The 18508-nt window shown below is 36.4% G+C and overlaps 1 protein-coding gene across 6 annotated transcripts in view; it reads left to right on the top strand.

Annotated features, from left to right (window-relative positions):
• Positions 1-18508, top strand: part of SPATA6 (spermatogenesis associated 6) — a 185892-nt gene that overhangs the window by 128206 nt on the left and 39178 nt on the right. For 3 of the 6 annotated variants that reach the window (XM_064281936.1, XM_064281935.1, XM_064281938.1), the window contains 2 exons: positions 9521-9705; positions 13547-13598. In XM_064281936.1, coding sequence (XP_064138006.1) covers positions 9521-9705; positions 13547-13598 — 237 coding nt within the window. Of the gene's footprint in view, positions 1-9520; positions 9706-13546; positions 13647-18508 lie in introns of all 6 variants that reach the window. The other 3 variants (XM_064281934.1, XM_064281933.1, XM_064281937.1) reach the window with 1 other exon arrangement.

Below are 18508 nucleotides of genomic sequence, written 5' to 3'. Positions count from 1 at the left end.
TTCTGAAATAGTTGAACATCAACTGGTTCTTTTTGGTATAGTGATTCTGTGTATTCCTTCCATCTTCTTTTGATGCTACCTGCGTCATTCAGTGTTATCCTCGTAGAATCTGTCAATATTGCCACTTGAGGCTTGAATGTTTTCTTCAGTTCTTTCACCTTGAGAAGAGCTGAGCATGTTCCACCATTTTGGTTTTCTAACTCCAGGTGTAGGCTTGAGTGGACGGTCTATATTGAGCGATAATGGTTAATTAACATTCTTACTTTATATCTTTTCTGCTTCTCTATACCTATTATATCAGCACTCTACCTTTTTAGAATTTCTAGTTTACTCAGTCTCTGTCCATTCTTTTGGTCAAATTCAACTCTGTTCACCCTGTGTGCTTAGCAATCAGCTATTCTAATAAATACCCATGTTCTTTTAGTTTCATTTCTTTCCTGTTCTACCATTAATCTGCCATGGGTTTTTGGCTTCTTCTCTTCCATGTGTAGTTCTGTAAGTTTTTTGTATAATAGACATTCACGTAATGCATTGGTCTTAGTGGAGATTTTACCATCCATTCTCAAGGTGGCATTTAGACATTTATGGGTGCATTTCATTATCAAAATCACTTATGGGAAGTGTTATTGATATTACTGGGCAGAGATGCTAGTTCTTCAAAGAGTGGGGCAACTCCAAACAATTATCTTATACCCCACATGACTTTCAGCTATCCCACTGAACATTATGTAAGTGGAAAGACGTTTATGATTTTTAAAACTTAGAGCCTAACTCCATCAGTACATTAAAATACATGGTATTTTGCATTGTTTTAATATATATTGTATATTATAGGAATACAACTATGCCGTTAACTAGATTATGCTTTGTTTTGTTGAAAAACTTTTACCATGGTGAAGTATAGCTCACTTTTGTTTTCCTGGTTTTCATGTATGGAATGGCATCTGATCTTAAATCCATTAACTCCAAACTTACTTATGTAAGCAAGTGGAAGCATCCAGTATGTTTTCTAGAATAGTCATACTTGAGCATCTGTATATTGAAGTACTTATTGTAAGTTACTTTTCTTCAATTTCTGTTTATACTCCTGCAAGGACAATGCATTGCATTTTTTTTTTAAGTGTATATATAAGAAGTTACATTTTCTATACATTTTACTTCAAGATATAGAAGAAGATAGTATAAATATTTAGTAAAAAGGAGGTTTGGGACTGAGGGTTGAAAAATCACTAATACTATGTGTAATCAGTATGTGAATTGGTGAGTATATTTATAGCTAATAATAGAGTGGTTCTGGAAGGAATTATGAAATTCTTTTACCAGGGTCTTTACAAATATATCTTTTTTATTTTAAGTTGGCCATCAGTGCTGTTTGACAATAATCTTGTTCTACTGTTGATTCTGTATACCAGTCAAAACTTCATTAGTTCTACTTCTTCTTACTATGTGTGTATGACTTCATTTTCTTTTGTCAAAGAAAATATTAGCCAGCCACTGGGTGGAATTGCCCCCAAATTGTCTTCATCTCTACTTCAACCTCTCTATTAATCTTCACCAACTTTCTTTTTTCTCCTGTTTTACCTTAATAAGGTTAACACTTTCTTTTGGTATTTCTAATTTCTTTACTGGGTCTAACTCTTGTAATCACAAGCAGAATAATAAAATCAACTTACATTTATATAATGGATTCTGATTTTAAAGCTTTTAAAATGTGATTATATCTCTGGATTACATGCAGCCTACATAGTCAAACAGGAATTAACATCCCCATCTCTGGATGACAGAAGAAAGACTCTTCAAAGCTCTATTTAAAAAAGGAAATACTTCTCAGCCTGCCTCCCTATAGTCTCTATCATATACCCCCTCTTTTTTCTTTCTTCCACTGCCATTCAAATGAGCATAGTTTCCACTTCTTTCTCCACCATTCATCTGTCAGTTTATTGTACAGCCAGAATGCTGTTTAGAATTGAGGATGGCGAGACTTTCTCTCACATACTTTGGACGTGTTATCCAGAGGGAATAGTCCCTGGAGAAGGATGTCAAGCTTGGTAAAACAGAGGGTCAGCGAAAAAGAGGAAGACCCTGGACGACATGGATTTACACAGTACCTGCAACGGTGGCCTCAAACATAGCAATGATTGTGAGGATGGTGCAGGACCAGGCAGTCTTTCGTTCTGTTGTTGTACATACAGCCACTATGAGTTGGAAATGACTCTGTGGCACCTAACAACAACAACTAACTGGTCTACCAGTATCCACTCTTTTCTCAGTCCAATCCATTTACCAGACTGTAATTCAGAGTGATTTTTTTCAAAGTACAAATCCAATCATGTCACCTTACTATTTAAAACAATTTCATTTGCTTCCCATTATACTTAGAATAATGATTAAAATTCTTAACATAGCCTAAAAATTTTGATCCCTACCTGCTTTTCCAGTCTCAATTTATACTATGCACTTACTCATGCCTTTGATTTCTAGTAACAATGTTGTTCTTTTAGTCACCCAGCTCCTGAACTTAAAGGCACGTAATTGTGGGATTTTGGGTTCTGAGCTCAAGTATTTTAAGGTAGCTCTTTCCGTATGGGAATCTAATTGGTAAAGTTTATGATGTAGAAGTTTAGGATTAATGGACCCAAAGTAAAGGGTGTTAATTTAAAGCCAGTTTTGATAAGTTAACAGTTATTTGATAAAGAAGGGGTTTTCTAGGTAAGTTATCTATTGTTCTGAGAAGGGGACTGTTTGCCCTGATTAAGGATCTGTTGTCTTGAGATGGGACCTGATTGATGATTGAACAGTCTGTTGTCCAGGTAAATTAATGATTTATGGCAAGGTGCTGAAGCAAATAATGATGTTGTTTACTAGTTTACATGCAACCACATTTTCCTGAGTGTCTTGGTTATCTAGTGCTGCTGTAACAGAAATAAAAGTGGATGGCTTTAACGAAGAGAAGTTCGTTCTGTCACAGTCCAGTAGGCTAGAAGTCCAAATTCAGGGTGTCAGTTCCAGAGGAAGACTTTCTGTCTCTGTCAGCTCCAGAGGAAGGCCCTTCTCATCAATCTTACGCTGGACTAGGAGCTTCTCTACACAGGAACCTTGGGTCCAAAGGGTACGCTCTGTTCCCAGTGCTGCTTTCTTGGTGGTATGAGGGTCCCCTGTCTCTCTGCTAGCTTCTTTCTTTTATGACCCAAAAGAAATTGGATCAAGACAAAATACAGTCTTATAGATTTGAGTCCTGCCTCATTAACATAACTGCTGCTTATCCCCCCTCATTAAACATCATACAGGCAGAATTTACAACACAGGAAAATCACATCAGATGACACAGTATGGCGGACAATCACACAATACTGGGAATCATGGCCTAGCCAAATCGATAAACTTTTTTTTTTAATTAATTTATTTATTGTACTTTAAACGAAAGTTTACAAATCAAGTCAGTCTCTCATACAAAAAGTTATGCACACCTTGCTATGTACTCCTAGTTGTTCTGCCCCTAAAAAGACAGCACATTCTTCCTCTTTTCTGTATTCCCTGTGTCCACTCAACCAGCTCCTGTCCCCCTCTTCCTTCTCATCTCACCCCCAGAAAGGAGCTGCCCCATAATCTCGTGCATCTACGTGAGCCAAGAAGCTCATACCTCACCAGTATCATTACGTATGTTATAATCCAGTCCAATCCCTGTCTGAAGAGTTGGCTTCAGGAATGGTTCCAGTCTTGGGCTAACTAAAGGTCTGGGGACCACGACCTCCACTCTGACCATTAAGCCTTGTCTTTTTAGGAGAATTTGAGATTTGCATCCCACTGTTCTCCTGCTCTATCAGGGATTCTCTGTTGTTTTCCCTGTAAGGGCAATGTTCCATGGTAGCTGGGCACCATCGAGTTTTTCCGGTCTTAGGCTGATGGAGTCTCTGGTTTATGTGGCCCTTTCTGTCTCTTGGTCTCATCTTTACCATATGTCTTTGGTGTTCTTCATTCTCCTTTGCTCTAGGTGGGTTGAGACCAATTGATGCATCTTAGATGGCTGCTTGCTAGCGTTTAAGACCCCAGATTCCTCTCACCAAAGTGGGATGTAGAACGTTTCCTTAATACATTTTGTTATACCAATTGACCTAGATGCCCCCTGAAACCATAGTCCCCAAACCCCATCCCTTCTACTCTGGCCTTTGAACTGTTCGGTTGTATTCAGGAAACTTCTTTGCTTTTGGTTTATCCAGTTGTGCTGACTTCTCCTGTATTGTGTGTTGTCTTTCTCCTCATCTAAAATAGTTCTTGTCTACTATCTAATTAGTGAATACCCCCTCCCTCCCTTCCCACTCTCACAGCCATCAAAGAATATTTTCTTCTGTATTTAAACTTTTTCTCGAGTTCTTATAATAGAGGTCTCGTACAATACTTGTCCTTTTGCAACTGACTAATTAGACTCAGCATAATGCCTTCCAGATTCCTCCATGTTATGAGATGTTTCACAGATTCATTGTTTTTCTTAATCATTGCATAGTATTCCATTTTGTGAATATACCATAATTTATCCATTTATCTGTTGATGGGCATCTTGGTTGCTTCCATCGTTTTGCTATTGTAAACAGTGCTACAGTGAACATGGGTGTGCATATATCTGTTCGTGTGAAGGCTCTTATTTCTCTAGGATATAGTCCAAAGAGGATACACTATTTTAGGGGGGGCACAATTCAATCCATGATGCTGGGCAAGAGTTTCCCGTAACATATAGTAAAGTTATATTTAGGTAGGTGGGCCTTAGTTTTTACTGCGATATTTAAGCCATGGGAATGCAGGTAGTTTCAGTTCTCACACGTCTTACTATGTATGTTTTTCCATTAATGTGTTACACATAGTTTGTTAGATTTCTACCTTATACCTTATCGTTTTGGTTGCTATTTGTAAATTTGTCTCTTTTATAAATTTGCGTTTTTTGTGTGTTTTGCATTTGTATAGGTTTGCTTTGATTTTTATAAGACAATCTTGTCATAGATATTACTGAATTTTCTACAGAGATAATCATATCATCTACAAATAATGAATTTTATTTGCCCTTCAATTTATTTCTTTGTCTTGACTTATTAAAACCTTCAATAGAATATTGAATAAAAATGGTGATAGTGGGTATGGCAGAGACATTTATTGCTCATTGACTATTCAAGCACTCTCCTATATTTCTGAGCCCCCCTTGGAGGTAGATGGGACCTAGTTCTAGCCACTGGGCTGTGAATGGAAATTATGTGGATTTCTTCCAGGGTGAATTGGTATTTACACTCTCTTTTATCTTGTTGTAGTGACAGGGAGACCTCATGTTCTAGATGGTATAGTTGTGAGTTCTTCAGAGTATCCCATCAGCTCAGGCCTTGAGCAATTTTGTGAAGTATAAATTCTCTTGCCAACCTGTATTACCATAAAGCAGAGGGAAAGAGAACCTTTGTTATGTTAGTCCACTTATATTCAAACTTAATTTGCTACTATAGTATAGCCTAATATGCTGCAGCATAGACTAATATAATGTGTATTCTTGCCTTTAATAGGATCATATCTTAGGTTTCACAGGTAGGGATATTATTTACAGTATTATTGTTAGATATCCTTTAGTAAGTTAAGGAAGTTCTGTGTGAAATTCCTTTTGCAAATATATATATTTTTTGTCACAAGTATATGTTTAATATTATCAAATGCTTTTTTTCTTCGTCTGTTGCAATGATAATATTTTTTGTGGTGAATTAATAGATTTTCTAATGATAACCCCTTCTTATATTCTTTGAATAAACAGAACTTGTCATGTTGTATTCTCTCTCTCTCTTTTAACGTTTCTGGATATAGTTTGCTAATATTATATTTAAGATTTTTTATACAGGTTTCCCCCACTATCCGAAAGTAGAGCATTCCTGTGAAATCTTTTGTTAAGCCAAAATGGCATAAAGCCAAGAATCAATTACATTAATTTCTGTGAGAAAAATTTTTGAGCATTCCCAGGCCCAAAAACTAACCTACAAAATCATATCAAATAACACATAAATCCTGAAATAACTTTAAGGTATAGTGAAAGCAGGAACGCACAAAATAATCCGGGATAAAGCACAGATGCTCGCAAGAGTTCCAAGCTATGGTGGCTTGATGCTGAGTTGCTGAGTGTAGTTCCTGAGGAAGGAGATTGGCGACACCACTCTTACTGCTTGGGGTGTGTGCTGCCTCCTCAACAGCTCGCTGTGAAACAAACACTGAATGCTATTTGTACTTTTCACCTTTCTTTGGATTTCTTTCAGTTAGGGAAAACAGATACTAATGTAGGTCTTTTGCAAAAGTGAAGTAGCACAAAGTGAACTTTAGAAAAGTGAGGAATACTTGTATATGATCAGAAGTGATGATGGCCTGTAATTATCCTTTCTTCTATTTTCCTTGAGTGGTTTTAGTACTGTTGTTCTGATCACATCGTAAAATTAGTTGGGGATATGGTTTTTCTTTTTCCAGAACAGTTTGTCAGTCTGTTCCTCAGCCTGTGTATTGGATTGCTGGCAAATTGGATCGTGAGCCTATGCTGTCTTGGGCTTTCCTTATAGGAATCTTGCGAGGCTTGAGCTATGTGAGTTTTCTATCTGTCTCTGCCATAGATTGCTCATATGCCACCGGCCTTTGACCTTGTTGCTTAATAACTGTTTGACTTTGCTTATTTCCTCACCTTGGAAATGTAAATAATGAAAATACCTCCCTAATAAGGTCTGGAAACCCTGGTGGCATAGTGGTTAAAAGCTACGGCTGCTAACCAAAAGGTCGGCAGTCCAAATCCTTGGAAACCCTGTGGGGCAGTTCTACTCTGTGCCATAGGGTCTCTATGAGTCAGAATTGACTCGACAGCAGTGGGTTTTTTTTATTTGTTTGTTTTAATAAGGTTTAGGAGTCCCTAGCTTGCACAGGTGGTTAAGCACTCGACTACTAGCTATGAGGCTGGTGGTTCAAACACATCTGAAGGTACCTTGGAAGGCTGGCCTGATGATCTGCTCCCGAAAGGTCACAGTCTTGAAAAGCTATAGAGCAGTTCTGCTTTGCACAAAGGGGGTCGCCATGAGTCGGAGGTGACTCTAATAACAACAACATAAGGTTTTTGTGAGAATTAAGTGAATTATCTGTATAACTTATAGAACAGCGGTTTGAGAGGGGAGGGATCCCCCCCCCAAGAATTGATGTTTTGGAATTACTTTTATATTTTTTCATTACGTTATTTTAAGATTTCGTCTAAATTCTTCAGTGTAAAGAAAGAATGTTTTTCTTAAATCAAACCAAATAGTTGAGCATATGGAATTTTTAATTTGGATAAGATAGGAATTGATCGTATACTTCAAGTAGGATAAAACGGTTAAGCACTCAACTACTAGCCCAAAGGTTGGCAGTTCAAACCCACCCAGAGGCACCTTAGGAGACAGGCCTGGCAGCCTGCTTCCAAAAGATCACAGCCTTGAAAATTCTATGGAGAGGTTTTATTCTGTATACATAGAGTTGCCGTGAGTTAGAATCAAGCGGATGGCAACTAACAACAGCGCTAGGCAAAACTGAGAAATTGATCTCAGTTACCAATACCTGCTTCTCTCATTATTGAAACAAACAAGCAACAACAACAACAACAACAAAAAACCTATTACTACAGAGTCAGTGCCAACTCATGGTGACCCCATGTGTTAGAGTAGAACCGTTCCGTAGGGTTTTCTTGGTTGTAATATTTATGGAAGCGATCACCAGACCTTTCTTCTGTGGTGCCTGCCGCTGGGTAGGTTTAGAAAGGCCAACCTTTAGGTTAGTAGCCGAGTACAAACCACCTGTGCCACCACTCAGGCAATATTTGAAGCAGAACCATATTTTATTCTTGCCTTCCTCTAAATAGTATTTACTCTGCATTTCATTACTACAACCCTTTTTCGCAACTAATCCTATTTGAATTATTTGTATTTATTTCTAAAATCTCATGCCCCATGACAGAGGAGACGTTTTAGAACATGGTATGTAATTCCTGGCACTAGGTAGGCTTTAACAAATATTTTTCAGTAAGTGAATTTTTGGTTCCCATTATACTTAGTGATTAATACTCTCTTCTACTAATTTGACCTTGAATTTCCTATAAATATAAAATTTTATGGACATAAGTATGATTTAACTTGATAATTTATTGTAGAAGCAACTTTAATATTATTTCATTAAGTGTTGTATAACCAACCCACTATCTATCAAATATTTGAAAAGTACGTCATTAATTACAATGAATTTAGTATATGAGACTTCCTTTATTACCTGTAAGTCAGATTGGTTAAGAGTTTTTTTTTAATCTTGATAAATTTCTGAATTTGCAGTATTGTAATTGTTAAATTCCTGAGATCTTAGAACTATTTCCATAAATGTAAAAAATGCAGAAATAAAAAGATTTCTGTAAATAGAGGAAATAAATATTATTGCCTTTCCTGAACCAAGCTCTCTGCTAGGTGTTTTAAGTGATTTTAGCTATTTAATTTTTGTGATAAATCCATTGCTGTCGAGTTGATTCTGACTCGTAGCAACCTTGTTACACTCACAGCAACCCTATTACACTGCCCCATAGGGTTTCCAAGGCAGTAATCTACAGAAGCAGACTGCCACATCTTTCTCCTGTGGAGCGGCTGGTGGGTTTGAACCGCTGACCTTTCAGTTAGTAGCCAAGACATGTAAAAACACTTCCCTGGTTTATATATGAGGAAATTAAATGTTGTTAGGTGCTGTCAAGTCAGTTCAGACTCATAGCAACCCTGTGTACAACAGAACAAAACACTGCCCGGTCCTGCGCCATCCTCACAATAGTTAACGCTTGAGCCCGTTGTTGCTTAGAAATGGTAAATGACTTGCTTAGGGTCACATAACTGCAGGAATTTGAACACAGATCTTTGTACCCTAAGATTGGAAACGGAGCTCTTCTGTCATGAGCCAAAGAGTTTGGTTTTTGGCAGCGAATAAGTAACCTAAGGAGAACTCAGTTGGGCAATGGAACTTAAGCTAAGGCTTAAGTTTGAAACTTTCAGTTGGTTTCTGATGGAAGATCTACCCCCTTCTTATATTTCCCCAGTCCCCCATTTAGATATAAGTTAGGTGCTTTCAAAACTGTACAATTACTTATATGTATATCTATTTAGTTCTAATTTTTGTCCTCATTGTTATATGGTTACTTATTTTTATATCGCTCTCTCTTTTGGGTTGTAACTTATTTGAGGTCTCCTGTTATTTTTTTTTTTTGTTATATTTATCTGTGATTGCTGTCCCCTACCTTCTTCAGTACTTTAGAAAATGTGAAATGAACAATTCAGATGTCTTTAATATTTAATTTTACAGTGATAAAATGACTGCTGCATTCTGAAATTTACCTTCAAATATAGCTGTGGCATTATATTTGTGTTTTTTTTTTTTTTTACTTTTATAAAAGAGTGTGTGTGTGTATGTGTACACATATATACATATTACTATATATATATTGTTATATGCATATATAATATTTTAACAGCTTGTCAGAGCACCCCATGGGAGAGACTTCGATGACTCTTTGGAAAGGTGTGATGAGTATATGAACACAAGGCCATGTAGCAAGCCCCAGCATTCAGCGAGGACATTACTAGCCCATTCAGCACCCTCAACGATGCCTAAGCATTCTCCAAGCCCTGTGTTAAACCGAGCTTCTCTCAGGGAAAGGTAATATGTACTCTCTATTTCTGTACTAACCTTTTGAATAACCAGCATTAGAAAAGGGAAGGCAGCAATCCTGAATGTGATGTGAAGGCTACTCTTTGTGAAAGTTTAATTTGATTCTAAGAGCTTTACTTAAAATAGGTTTCATTTAGAACATATTACACAGTATTAGATTACCCCTTCCTACCCCAGTTCCCTAAAAGTCAATTCTCTAGATATAACCCAAACCAAAAATAGGTCACTTTAACTCTAATTAAATACTGTATCTCTTAAAAGTAAAAAGTGATAGTATATAATCATTTTACTTTTTAGTGGATACATAGTTTATAATATGTTCATAATAGCATAGTATTAAAGACGTGCCTTAAGTATACAAATAGCATAGATTATATTTTCCTTTCTATTACAATGACGATGCTTTCTATTGTTGGTAGATGGTATCTAGTTTCGTCAATTAATCTTCTCCCATGTGAATCTTAATCACGTAAAAATTCCAGCCCTCCCTCTAAAAATGTGACCAAAGTCTGATACTTGTTAAATTTGGATGTGAAAGAAACAATTCCTCTGTGATATCTCTCGCTCTCTTTTTTGTTGTTGTTGATTCAAATCGGGTATTCTGTACTCTCTCACAAATAGCTAGTAACATAGAAAACAAGAGTTGTCATAAATTAAAAAAAAAAAAAACCGTGAGTGTTTAAAAAATTTGTAGAAATTTGAAAGCCTAAGAGATACACTGTTAACCTAGAAATCAGTCAGTTTTTAAATACAGAATCAAAAACTAATATAGCACAGTAAATTGCTGCAGTGTATTAGAGCCATCAGGCATAATTAACAAAGTTTAAGTTAACTGTAGAGAGTAACAATTCAGCTCAAGAGCGTGTCAGTTTGGAGACTCTATTAAAATAAACTTATTTCCTCATCAACCCTCTAAGCATTCAAAATGCATATATGGAGACCGTAATCCTGAGATAGAGAATTTTGATTTCTGTTGCTTCTGGTCCATTTGAATCATGTCTAAGGGGATCATTGAGTTCTTAGGCTTGTATATACAAGCTTTAAAGTTTAGTAGTTAGACACTCTTGAAGAGAGGGTTTTCTGCTGAACTCTGGTGACTTTCCTCTCAGTCTCAGGGGACTTCCCTTGATTTCCGTGTCTGCTCCGATGTTCAGGCATTTAGCTGGTTCCTACCTTCCTTTTATCTACTTTTAGAATTAAGCACTTGTAGTTTTGCGGTTTAGGTCCTTTGCTATGTCTATAAGTTTTCAATATATATTTTTTTTTTTTTTACCTGTAGCTCCTTTTATAAATATCTGTATCTCATTTTATAAATATTGTTTTATTTTTCTACCTGTTCACATATTTTGCAGACGTATTCTTGTAAATTCACCACTATGGTACAATATCAGTTTTAGTCCTGTGTAGCTTATTCTTGTATACAGTTTTGGCCCAGCTGGGAGTCTGTTCTATCCAAGTTGATAAATTCTTCAGTAAGGCTATATTCAAAAATGCTTCATTGAGGATAGCTAAAGTCAGCTATCCCTTTATTCATATTTCAGTGAATGGGGTGGCTTGGAGTAAACAGTGGCATTTTGCACATTATCATGCTGGATGGTAGATATGGATAAGTGCTTCTTTGCTAGAAGGAAATTAGTATTTCTAATGTTAGACATTACCTATTTTGCTTATAGCTTGAGGGCAGTCGAGGTGCTTTTAAAATAAAAGAAGATAATGACATGTTATTTCTGAACTTCTTGTCTAAATAAATTAAAAAAATTATTGGTTCACTCTCTGGGGCAGGCACGATAAATAAGCATTTTTATTTTCACCAAGACAGAACAGCTCTCACTTGAGTGTATTTTCAGATAAAATCTATATTTAGTATCTAAATTAAAATAAAATATTTTATGGTCATATTGCTAGGAACAAAAACATTTTATTTTTTTAATACACCGAGGACCACATCTTCAAATATAAGACAGTCTTTCACCTGGCTTTTCCTAGGCCCCTCAGCAGTATACTTACAGAGTGTTTATATAATCCATTGGAACTGATAAACAGTTTAAACTGATGGAACTGTGAATTGTGTGTCCCAGGAAAAATTGGGAGCATGACAGAACATACAGTATAGGAGTTTATCTGGGTACATATTCATTCAAATTAAATAAGTTTTCTTTAAGATTGTAACAATATGCCTACACCTTAATCATGTATATGAAAAAACAGATTTTTAAAACTCTGTCAGTGACTTCAAGTGAATGAATTCCTTTATTTATAGTGAAGGTGCTTTTTGCTTTAAGCCCATTTTAAAAAAACCTCCAATAGAAGTTAGCACATCATAAAATGATTTCAATTTAGATTACAAGTGTTATGTTTCAGAAGCAGTTTTCTTCCCAAGGTGGTATAAATATTAATATTCTGACTGAAAATTTGTATTAGGCTTTATAGTTCTTATTAAAATTAGACCTAAGAGATTCTAGCAAATCTAATTTAAAAAGAGCTGATACTCTTTTTAATCACGCTTAAGGTTTTGGTTTTTATAATTTACAGATTAGTAGGCAAACATTCCTTATACCACAGTGCAGACTAGTGGATCTTCCAATAGTGTCATTGAAGAGACCCACTTGGAGCTACATATCTGGGTCTCAGATTTCCAAGATGTGCCACATATATAGCAAATAACAAAATCTGCCAGTATATTTGCATTGGTGCATTTTCCAAATGCAGAAGATGAAATTGTAGATACAGTTGATCATCCATTATTGACTGTGTTCTTTAAAACATATGTAAACAATTTGTCCTGCTTAACAGGGCTCGTCACTAGCCAGAATCAACTCCACTGCAACTGACAACTAGTTTATATTTTGTGTAAACCTATAAAATTGTAACTTTGTAAGAACAAATTGGAAAGAAAAAGCAAAGGTTTAAGCTACGCGCTAGCATTTACTCATTCCTTTATAGAGGAATTATCAATAACACTTGATACAGATGCATCAGAATCAGATGGCTGTGGACGTTTTATTTATTTGTAGAAGACAAAGCGGCTTAACTATGTTAACACCAGTTTTGAGTTTGAGAAGGGCATAAGAAAGAGGAGGCGGATGCTTTATTTCTTCTTTGAAATCTTTAATTCCAACCTTCAGACTCTCTAATACAAGTCTGTAGAATACCGATATTATTTTTATTTCCTATTTTTCAATAAATATATATATTTTAAAAATAGACTTATTGCAGAGAATAGAAGGTGTTATCATCTGTGTTGGAGAGGGGACCATTCGGTTTCTATAGTCCCCTGTACTCTGAAAGAGTAAGAGCATGGTTGGATTCTAAATAATATTTTTACATATTATACACATTTAGTTTGATTTCATAAAATTAGTTTTATTTTTATGTACACAGAAAGGAATTTCTTCACATACTCTAAGAGACTATGATTAAATCACCAGAGAATAGGAACTAATTTTAAAAGCACTGTATATAGAATTACCATTCTAATATGAAAATCTGTATCTTTACTTAGAGATAAAGCTCTAAAGACTTATTTATGGAAATCGTTAAAATGGTGAGATATATAGATATGTTCTCCCAAATGCATGCCAGACTTTATTACTAAGACTATTTATTGAACGTATGTCGAAGACTTAATACTACAGCTGAGAATCCAGACCTAATACCTGGTTTTATGCCCACCCACTCTGAATCAAAGAAAGAAAATATGCTATTGTGTATATGTTATCAAATAGGGATTAGAAAAAAATGACTTTCTGTATCTAGCATTTGGGAATTTGGAAATATTTGTTTTTCTCTCCTTCTAGCTACAAGTCATCTTTGCTTTTTATGCCTACAGATTCCATTCTGATTGGTGTTCACCTTCAAACTGTGATGAGATCCATGACCGGGTAAAAAATGTCTTGAAATCACACCAGGCTCATCAAAGACATATATATGTTAGTTTCTAAAGTTTTCTCTTGACGATTTTTTACAATGGGGGTGGGGGGGAACCCACCCAGATGCTTAAAGCTTGCAATATTTAGTTACTGGGAAGAAAAAAGAAATTTCCATTTGATACAAGCCAATTCTTTCATGAAAGGCAACGTATCTAACTTCCTCCTTGACCTGAGCTCTTATGCAAAATGTTTGACACAGATTTTCTTGAATGTAAACAATGTTACTGATAATTATAAAGAGTAGTGATTTTATGATAATTATTTTCACAGCCTTCAAAATATGGGAAGTCTTGTTTTGTGGTCCAGTATAAAGCAATTCCTTTTGCTGCAAATAGATTTGATTCCAAATGGTAGCACCAGGGAAGGGGGTGAGAAATTGTACTTTGAAGACCTTCCCAGCTGATTTTTATGTTAATTAAATATTTAAAAGAGGAAAAGAGCAGGTCAGGTATATCAGGTTTAGAGTTAGAGAACATCAATGTGAGAATATTTTCTGAGTTAGGATGAAACATATACATGAATGACTGCTGGGAAATAATGAAAATACCTTCTTTCTGTGTTTGTTTCTTCACTAATTAAAAACGAAACACACAATCATTTATCTTCAGTGTCACGTTGGGCACTCAACTTGGCCCGTGGGTATAACTGGATCATGTGACCTTGGAATCAATGTGTAGATTTTTAAATTTCTACATGAATGCTATTTTTATTAAGTTTGTTTTCAAAGTATAATATACATACAGAAAATGCACAAATCCTAAGTAACAGCTTGATGAATTATAATCAAATGAAGAGATTTAGGTAAACTATCAGATTAAGAAATAAAACATTACCGGCTCTAGAGAAAGCCGTTCCTGTCTCCTCCCAGCTACTACCACTCCAAAGGTAAATTCTTCTAACTTCTAACAGCTAGACTAGTATTGCATGTTTTGATCTTTATATAAATGGCATCCTTTTTATGTCTATCCTTTTTATTTTGTCTGACTTGTTTCCCTCAACATTGTTTTTGTAACTCAGACATTTTGTTATATGTAGCAACAGTTCTTCATTCTGGTTGTTGTATGGCATTTCCTTGTGTGAAAATACTATTTATCCCTCTGTTAGTGGACGTTTGGGTGGTTTCTGGTTTGGACTATTATGGATGGAACTGCTATGAGCAGCTTAGACATGTCTTTGGGAAACATTGTATACATTTTATTTGGGGAAATACTTACCAATGAAATTGCGTAGTCATAGGGCATGTGTATATTCAGCGTTAGTTGTTGTTGTTAGGTGCCATCGAGTCAGTTCTGACTCATAGCAACCCTGTGCACAGCAGAACGAAACACTGACCAGTCCTGCACAATCGTTATAATCGTTATTATGCTTGAGCTGGTTCCAGCCACTGTGTCAATCCACCTCGTTGAGGGTCTTCCTCTTTTCCCCTGACCCTGTACTCTGCCACAATGTCCTTCTCCAGGGACTGATCCCTCCTGACAACATGTCCAAAGTATGTAAGATGCAGTCTTGTCATTCTTGCTCCTAAAGAGCATTCTGGTTGTACTTCTTCCCAAGCAGATTTGTTCATTCTTTTGGCAGTCCATGGTATATTCAATATTCCTTGCCAACACCACAACTCAAAGTCATCAATTCCTCTTTGGTCTTTCTTATTCATTGTCCAGCTTTCACATGCATATGATGCAGTTGAAAACACCATGACTTGGGTCAGGCACACCTTAGTCTTCAAGGTGACATCTTTGCTTTTCAGCACTTTAAAGAGGTCCTTTGCAGCAGGTTTACCCAATGCAGTGCGTCCTTTGATTTCTTGACTGCTGTTTCCATGGGTGTTGATTGTGGATCCAAGTAAAATGAAATCCTTTACGACTTCAATCTTTTCTTTGTTTATCATGATGTTGCTCATTGGTCCAGTTGTGAGGATTTTTGTTTTCTTTATGTTCAGGTGCAATCCATACTGAAGGCTGTGGTCTTTGATCTTCATTAGTAAGTGCTTCAAGTCTTCTTCACTTTCAGCGAGCAAGGTTGTGTCATCTGCATAACGCAGGTTGTTAATGAGTCTTCTCCAATGCTGATGCCCCATTCATTTTCATATAGTCCAGCTTCTCGGATTATTTGCTTAGCATACAGATTGAATGCGTGTAGTGAAAGGATAGAACCTGATACACACTTTTCCTGACTTTAAACCAATCAGTATCCCCTTGTTTTATCTGTACAACTGCCTCTTGATCTATGTAAAGGTTCCTCATGAGCACAATTAAGTGTTCTGGAATTCCCATTCTTCACAGTGTTATCCAGAATTTGTTACGATCCACACAGTTGAATGCCTTTGCATAGTCAGTAAAACACAAGTAAACATCCTTCTGGTATTCTCTGCTTTCAGCCAGGATCCATCTGACATTAGCAACAATATCCCTGGTTCCACATCCTCTTCTGAAACCAGCCTGAATTTCTGGCAGTTCCCTGTCGATATACTGCTGCAGCCGTTTTTGAATGATCACCTTTCTTGGGAATAGGCATAAATATGGATCTCTTCCAGTCAGTTGGCCAGGAAGCTGTCTTCCATATTTCTTGGCATAGACGAGTGAGCACCGCCAGCACTGCATCTGTTTGTTGAAACATCTCAATTGATATTCCATCAATTCCTGGAGCCTTGTTTTTTGCCAATGCCTTCAGAGCAGCCTGGGCTTCTTCCTTCAGTACCATCAGTTCCTGATCATATGCTACCTCTTAAAATGGTTAAACATCGACCAGTTCTTTTTGGCATAATGACTCTGTGTATTCCTTCCATCTTCTTTTGATGCTTCCTGTATCGTTTAATATTTTCCCCATAGAATCCTTCACTGTCGCGACTCGAGGCTTGAATTTTTTCTTCAGCTCTTTCAGTGTAAGAAAAGTCAAATGTGGTTTTCCCTTTTGGTTTTCTATCTCCAGCTCTTTGCATATGTCATTATAATACTTCAGTTTGTCTTCTCGAGCTGCCCTTTGAAATCTTCTGTTCAGTTCTTTTACTTCATCGTTTCTTCCTTTTGCTTTAGCTGCTGGACATTCGAGAGCAAGTTTCAGAGTCTCCTCTGACATCCATCTTGGTCTTTTCTTTCTCTCCTGTCTTTTCAGTGACCTCTTGCTTTCTTCATGTATGATGTCCTTGATCTCATTCCACAACTCATCTGGTCTTCAGCCACTAGTGTTCAATGCATCAAATCTATTCTTGAGATGTCTCTAAATTCAGGTGGGATATACTCAAGGTCATATTTTGGCTCTCATGGACTTACTCTGATTTCCTTCCGTTTCAGCTTGAACTTGCATATGAGCAATTAATAGTCTGTTCCACAATCAGCCCCTGGCCTTGTTCTGACTGATGCTGTTGAGGTTTTCCATTGTCTCTTTCCACAGATGTTGTCAGTTCGATTCCTGTGTGTTCCATCTGGCGAGGTCCATCTGTGTAGTCACTGTTTATGTTGGTGAAAGAAGGTATTTGCAATGAAGAAGTCATTGGTCTTGGAAAATTCTATTATTTGACCTCTGGCATTGTTTCTATCACCAGGGCCGTATTTTCCAACTACCGATCCTTCTTTGTTTCCAACTTTCCCATTCCAATCACCAGTAATTATCAATGCATCCTGATTGCATGTTCAGTCAATTTCAGACTGCAGCAGATGATAAAAGTCTTCTATTTCTTGATCTTTGGCCTTAGTGGTTGGTGCATAAATTTGAATTATAGTCGTTTTAACTGGTCTTCCTTGTAGGCATATGGATATTATCTTATCACTGACAGCGTTGTACTTCAGGATAGATCTTGAAGTGTTCTTTTTGATGATAAATGCAATCCCATTCCTTTTCAAGCCGTCATTCCCAGCATAGTAGACGATATGATTGTCCGATTCAAAATGGCCAATACCAGTCCATTTCAGCTCATTAACGCCTAGGATATTGATGTTTATGTGTTCCATTTCATTTTTGAGGATTTCGAGTTTTCCTAGATTCGTACTTCGTACATTCCAGGTTCCGATTATTAATGGATGTTTGCAGCTATTTCTCCTCATTTTGAGTTGTGCTACATCAGCGAATGAAGGTCCCGAAAGCTTTACTCTGTCCACATCATTAAGGTTTTCTCTACTTTGAGGAGGCAGCTCTTGTTTGTAGATATTGCCACAGAATATTCCAAGTGGTTTTAGCAGTTACACTCACTATCATGTATGTAAGTTCTATTTGTTCCATGTCCTGATACTTGATTGATTTTGTGTGCATGTGTGCATGCGTGTGTGTTTTCATTTTGGCATTCTGATAGGTAAAAAATAGTTTATCATGTAATAGTTTTAATTTATAGTTTCCTGATAACTAATGAACGTCAGCCTTATTTTATATGTTGGCCTTTTGGATACCCTGTTATGTGAGTGCCTGTTCAAGTCATTTGCCTGTGAGAGGTTGTCTACCTTTCTCTCATTGGTTTGTTAAGATCTCCATATAGATTCTTGATAAGAGTTCTTAGATGTGTGTATTTCAGTTTTCCTTTCCCACTCTATTCCTTGCCTTTCATTCTCTTAAGGGTAATGTAATCTACTTCCTTTTTTTTTTTTTTTTTTTTTGGTTTTGGGTGATCAGTTTTAGAATTTCTACCTACTTTAAGACTTTCCTCCTCTGTTTTCTCCTAAATTCTTTTTGTTTTCTTTCACATTTAAATATATGATCTATTTGGAATTTCTTTTTTTTCTTCTTTATAAGGGTAGGTAGATGGCAAGTTTCAAGTTCAGATCTCATGATTATGGATTTGTCTAGTTTTCATTTTAGTTCTGTTAATTTTATTTTATATATTTTGAAGCTGTGTCATTGGTTGGCTACATATTTCAGACTGTGATATATGCCTA

Source organism: Loxodonta africana, chromosome 3 (genome assembly GCF_030014295.1).
Source record: "Loxodonta africana isolate mLoxAfr1 chromosome 3, mLoxAfr1.hap2, whole genome shotgun sequence".
Lineage (NCBI taxonomy): Eukaryota > Metazoa > Chordata > Mammalia > Proboscidea > Elephantidae > Loxodonta > Loxodonta africana.
Note: the sequence above shows the minus strand (reverse complement) of the source record. Positions and strands in the feature narration are given on the sequence as shown.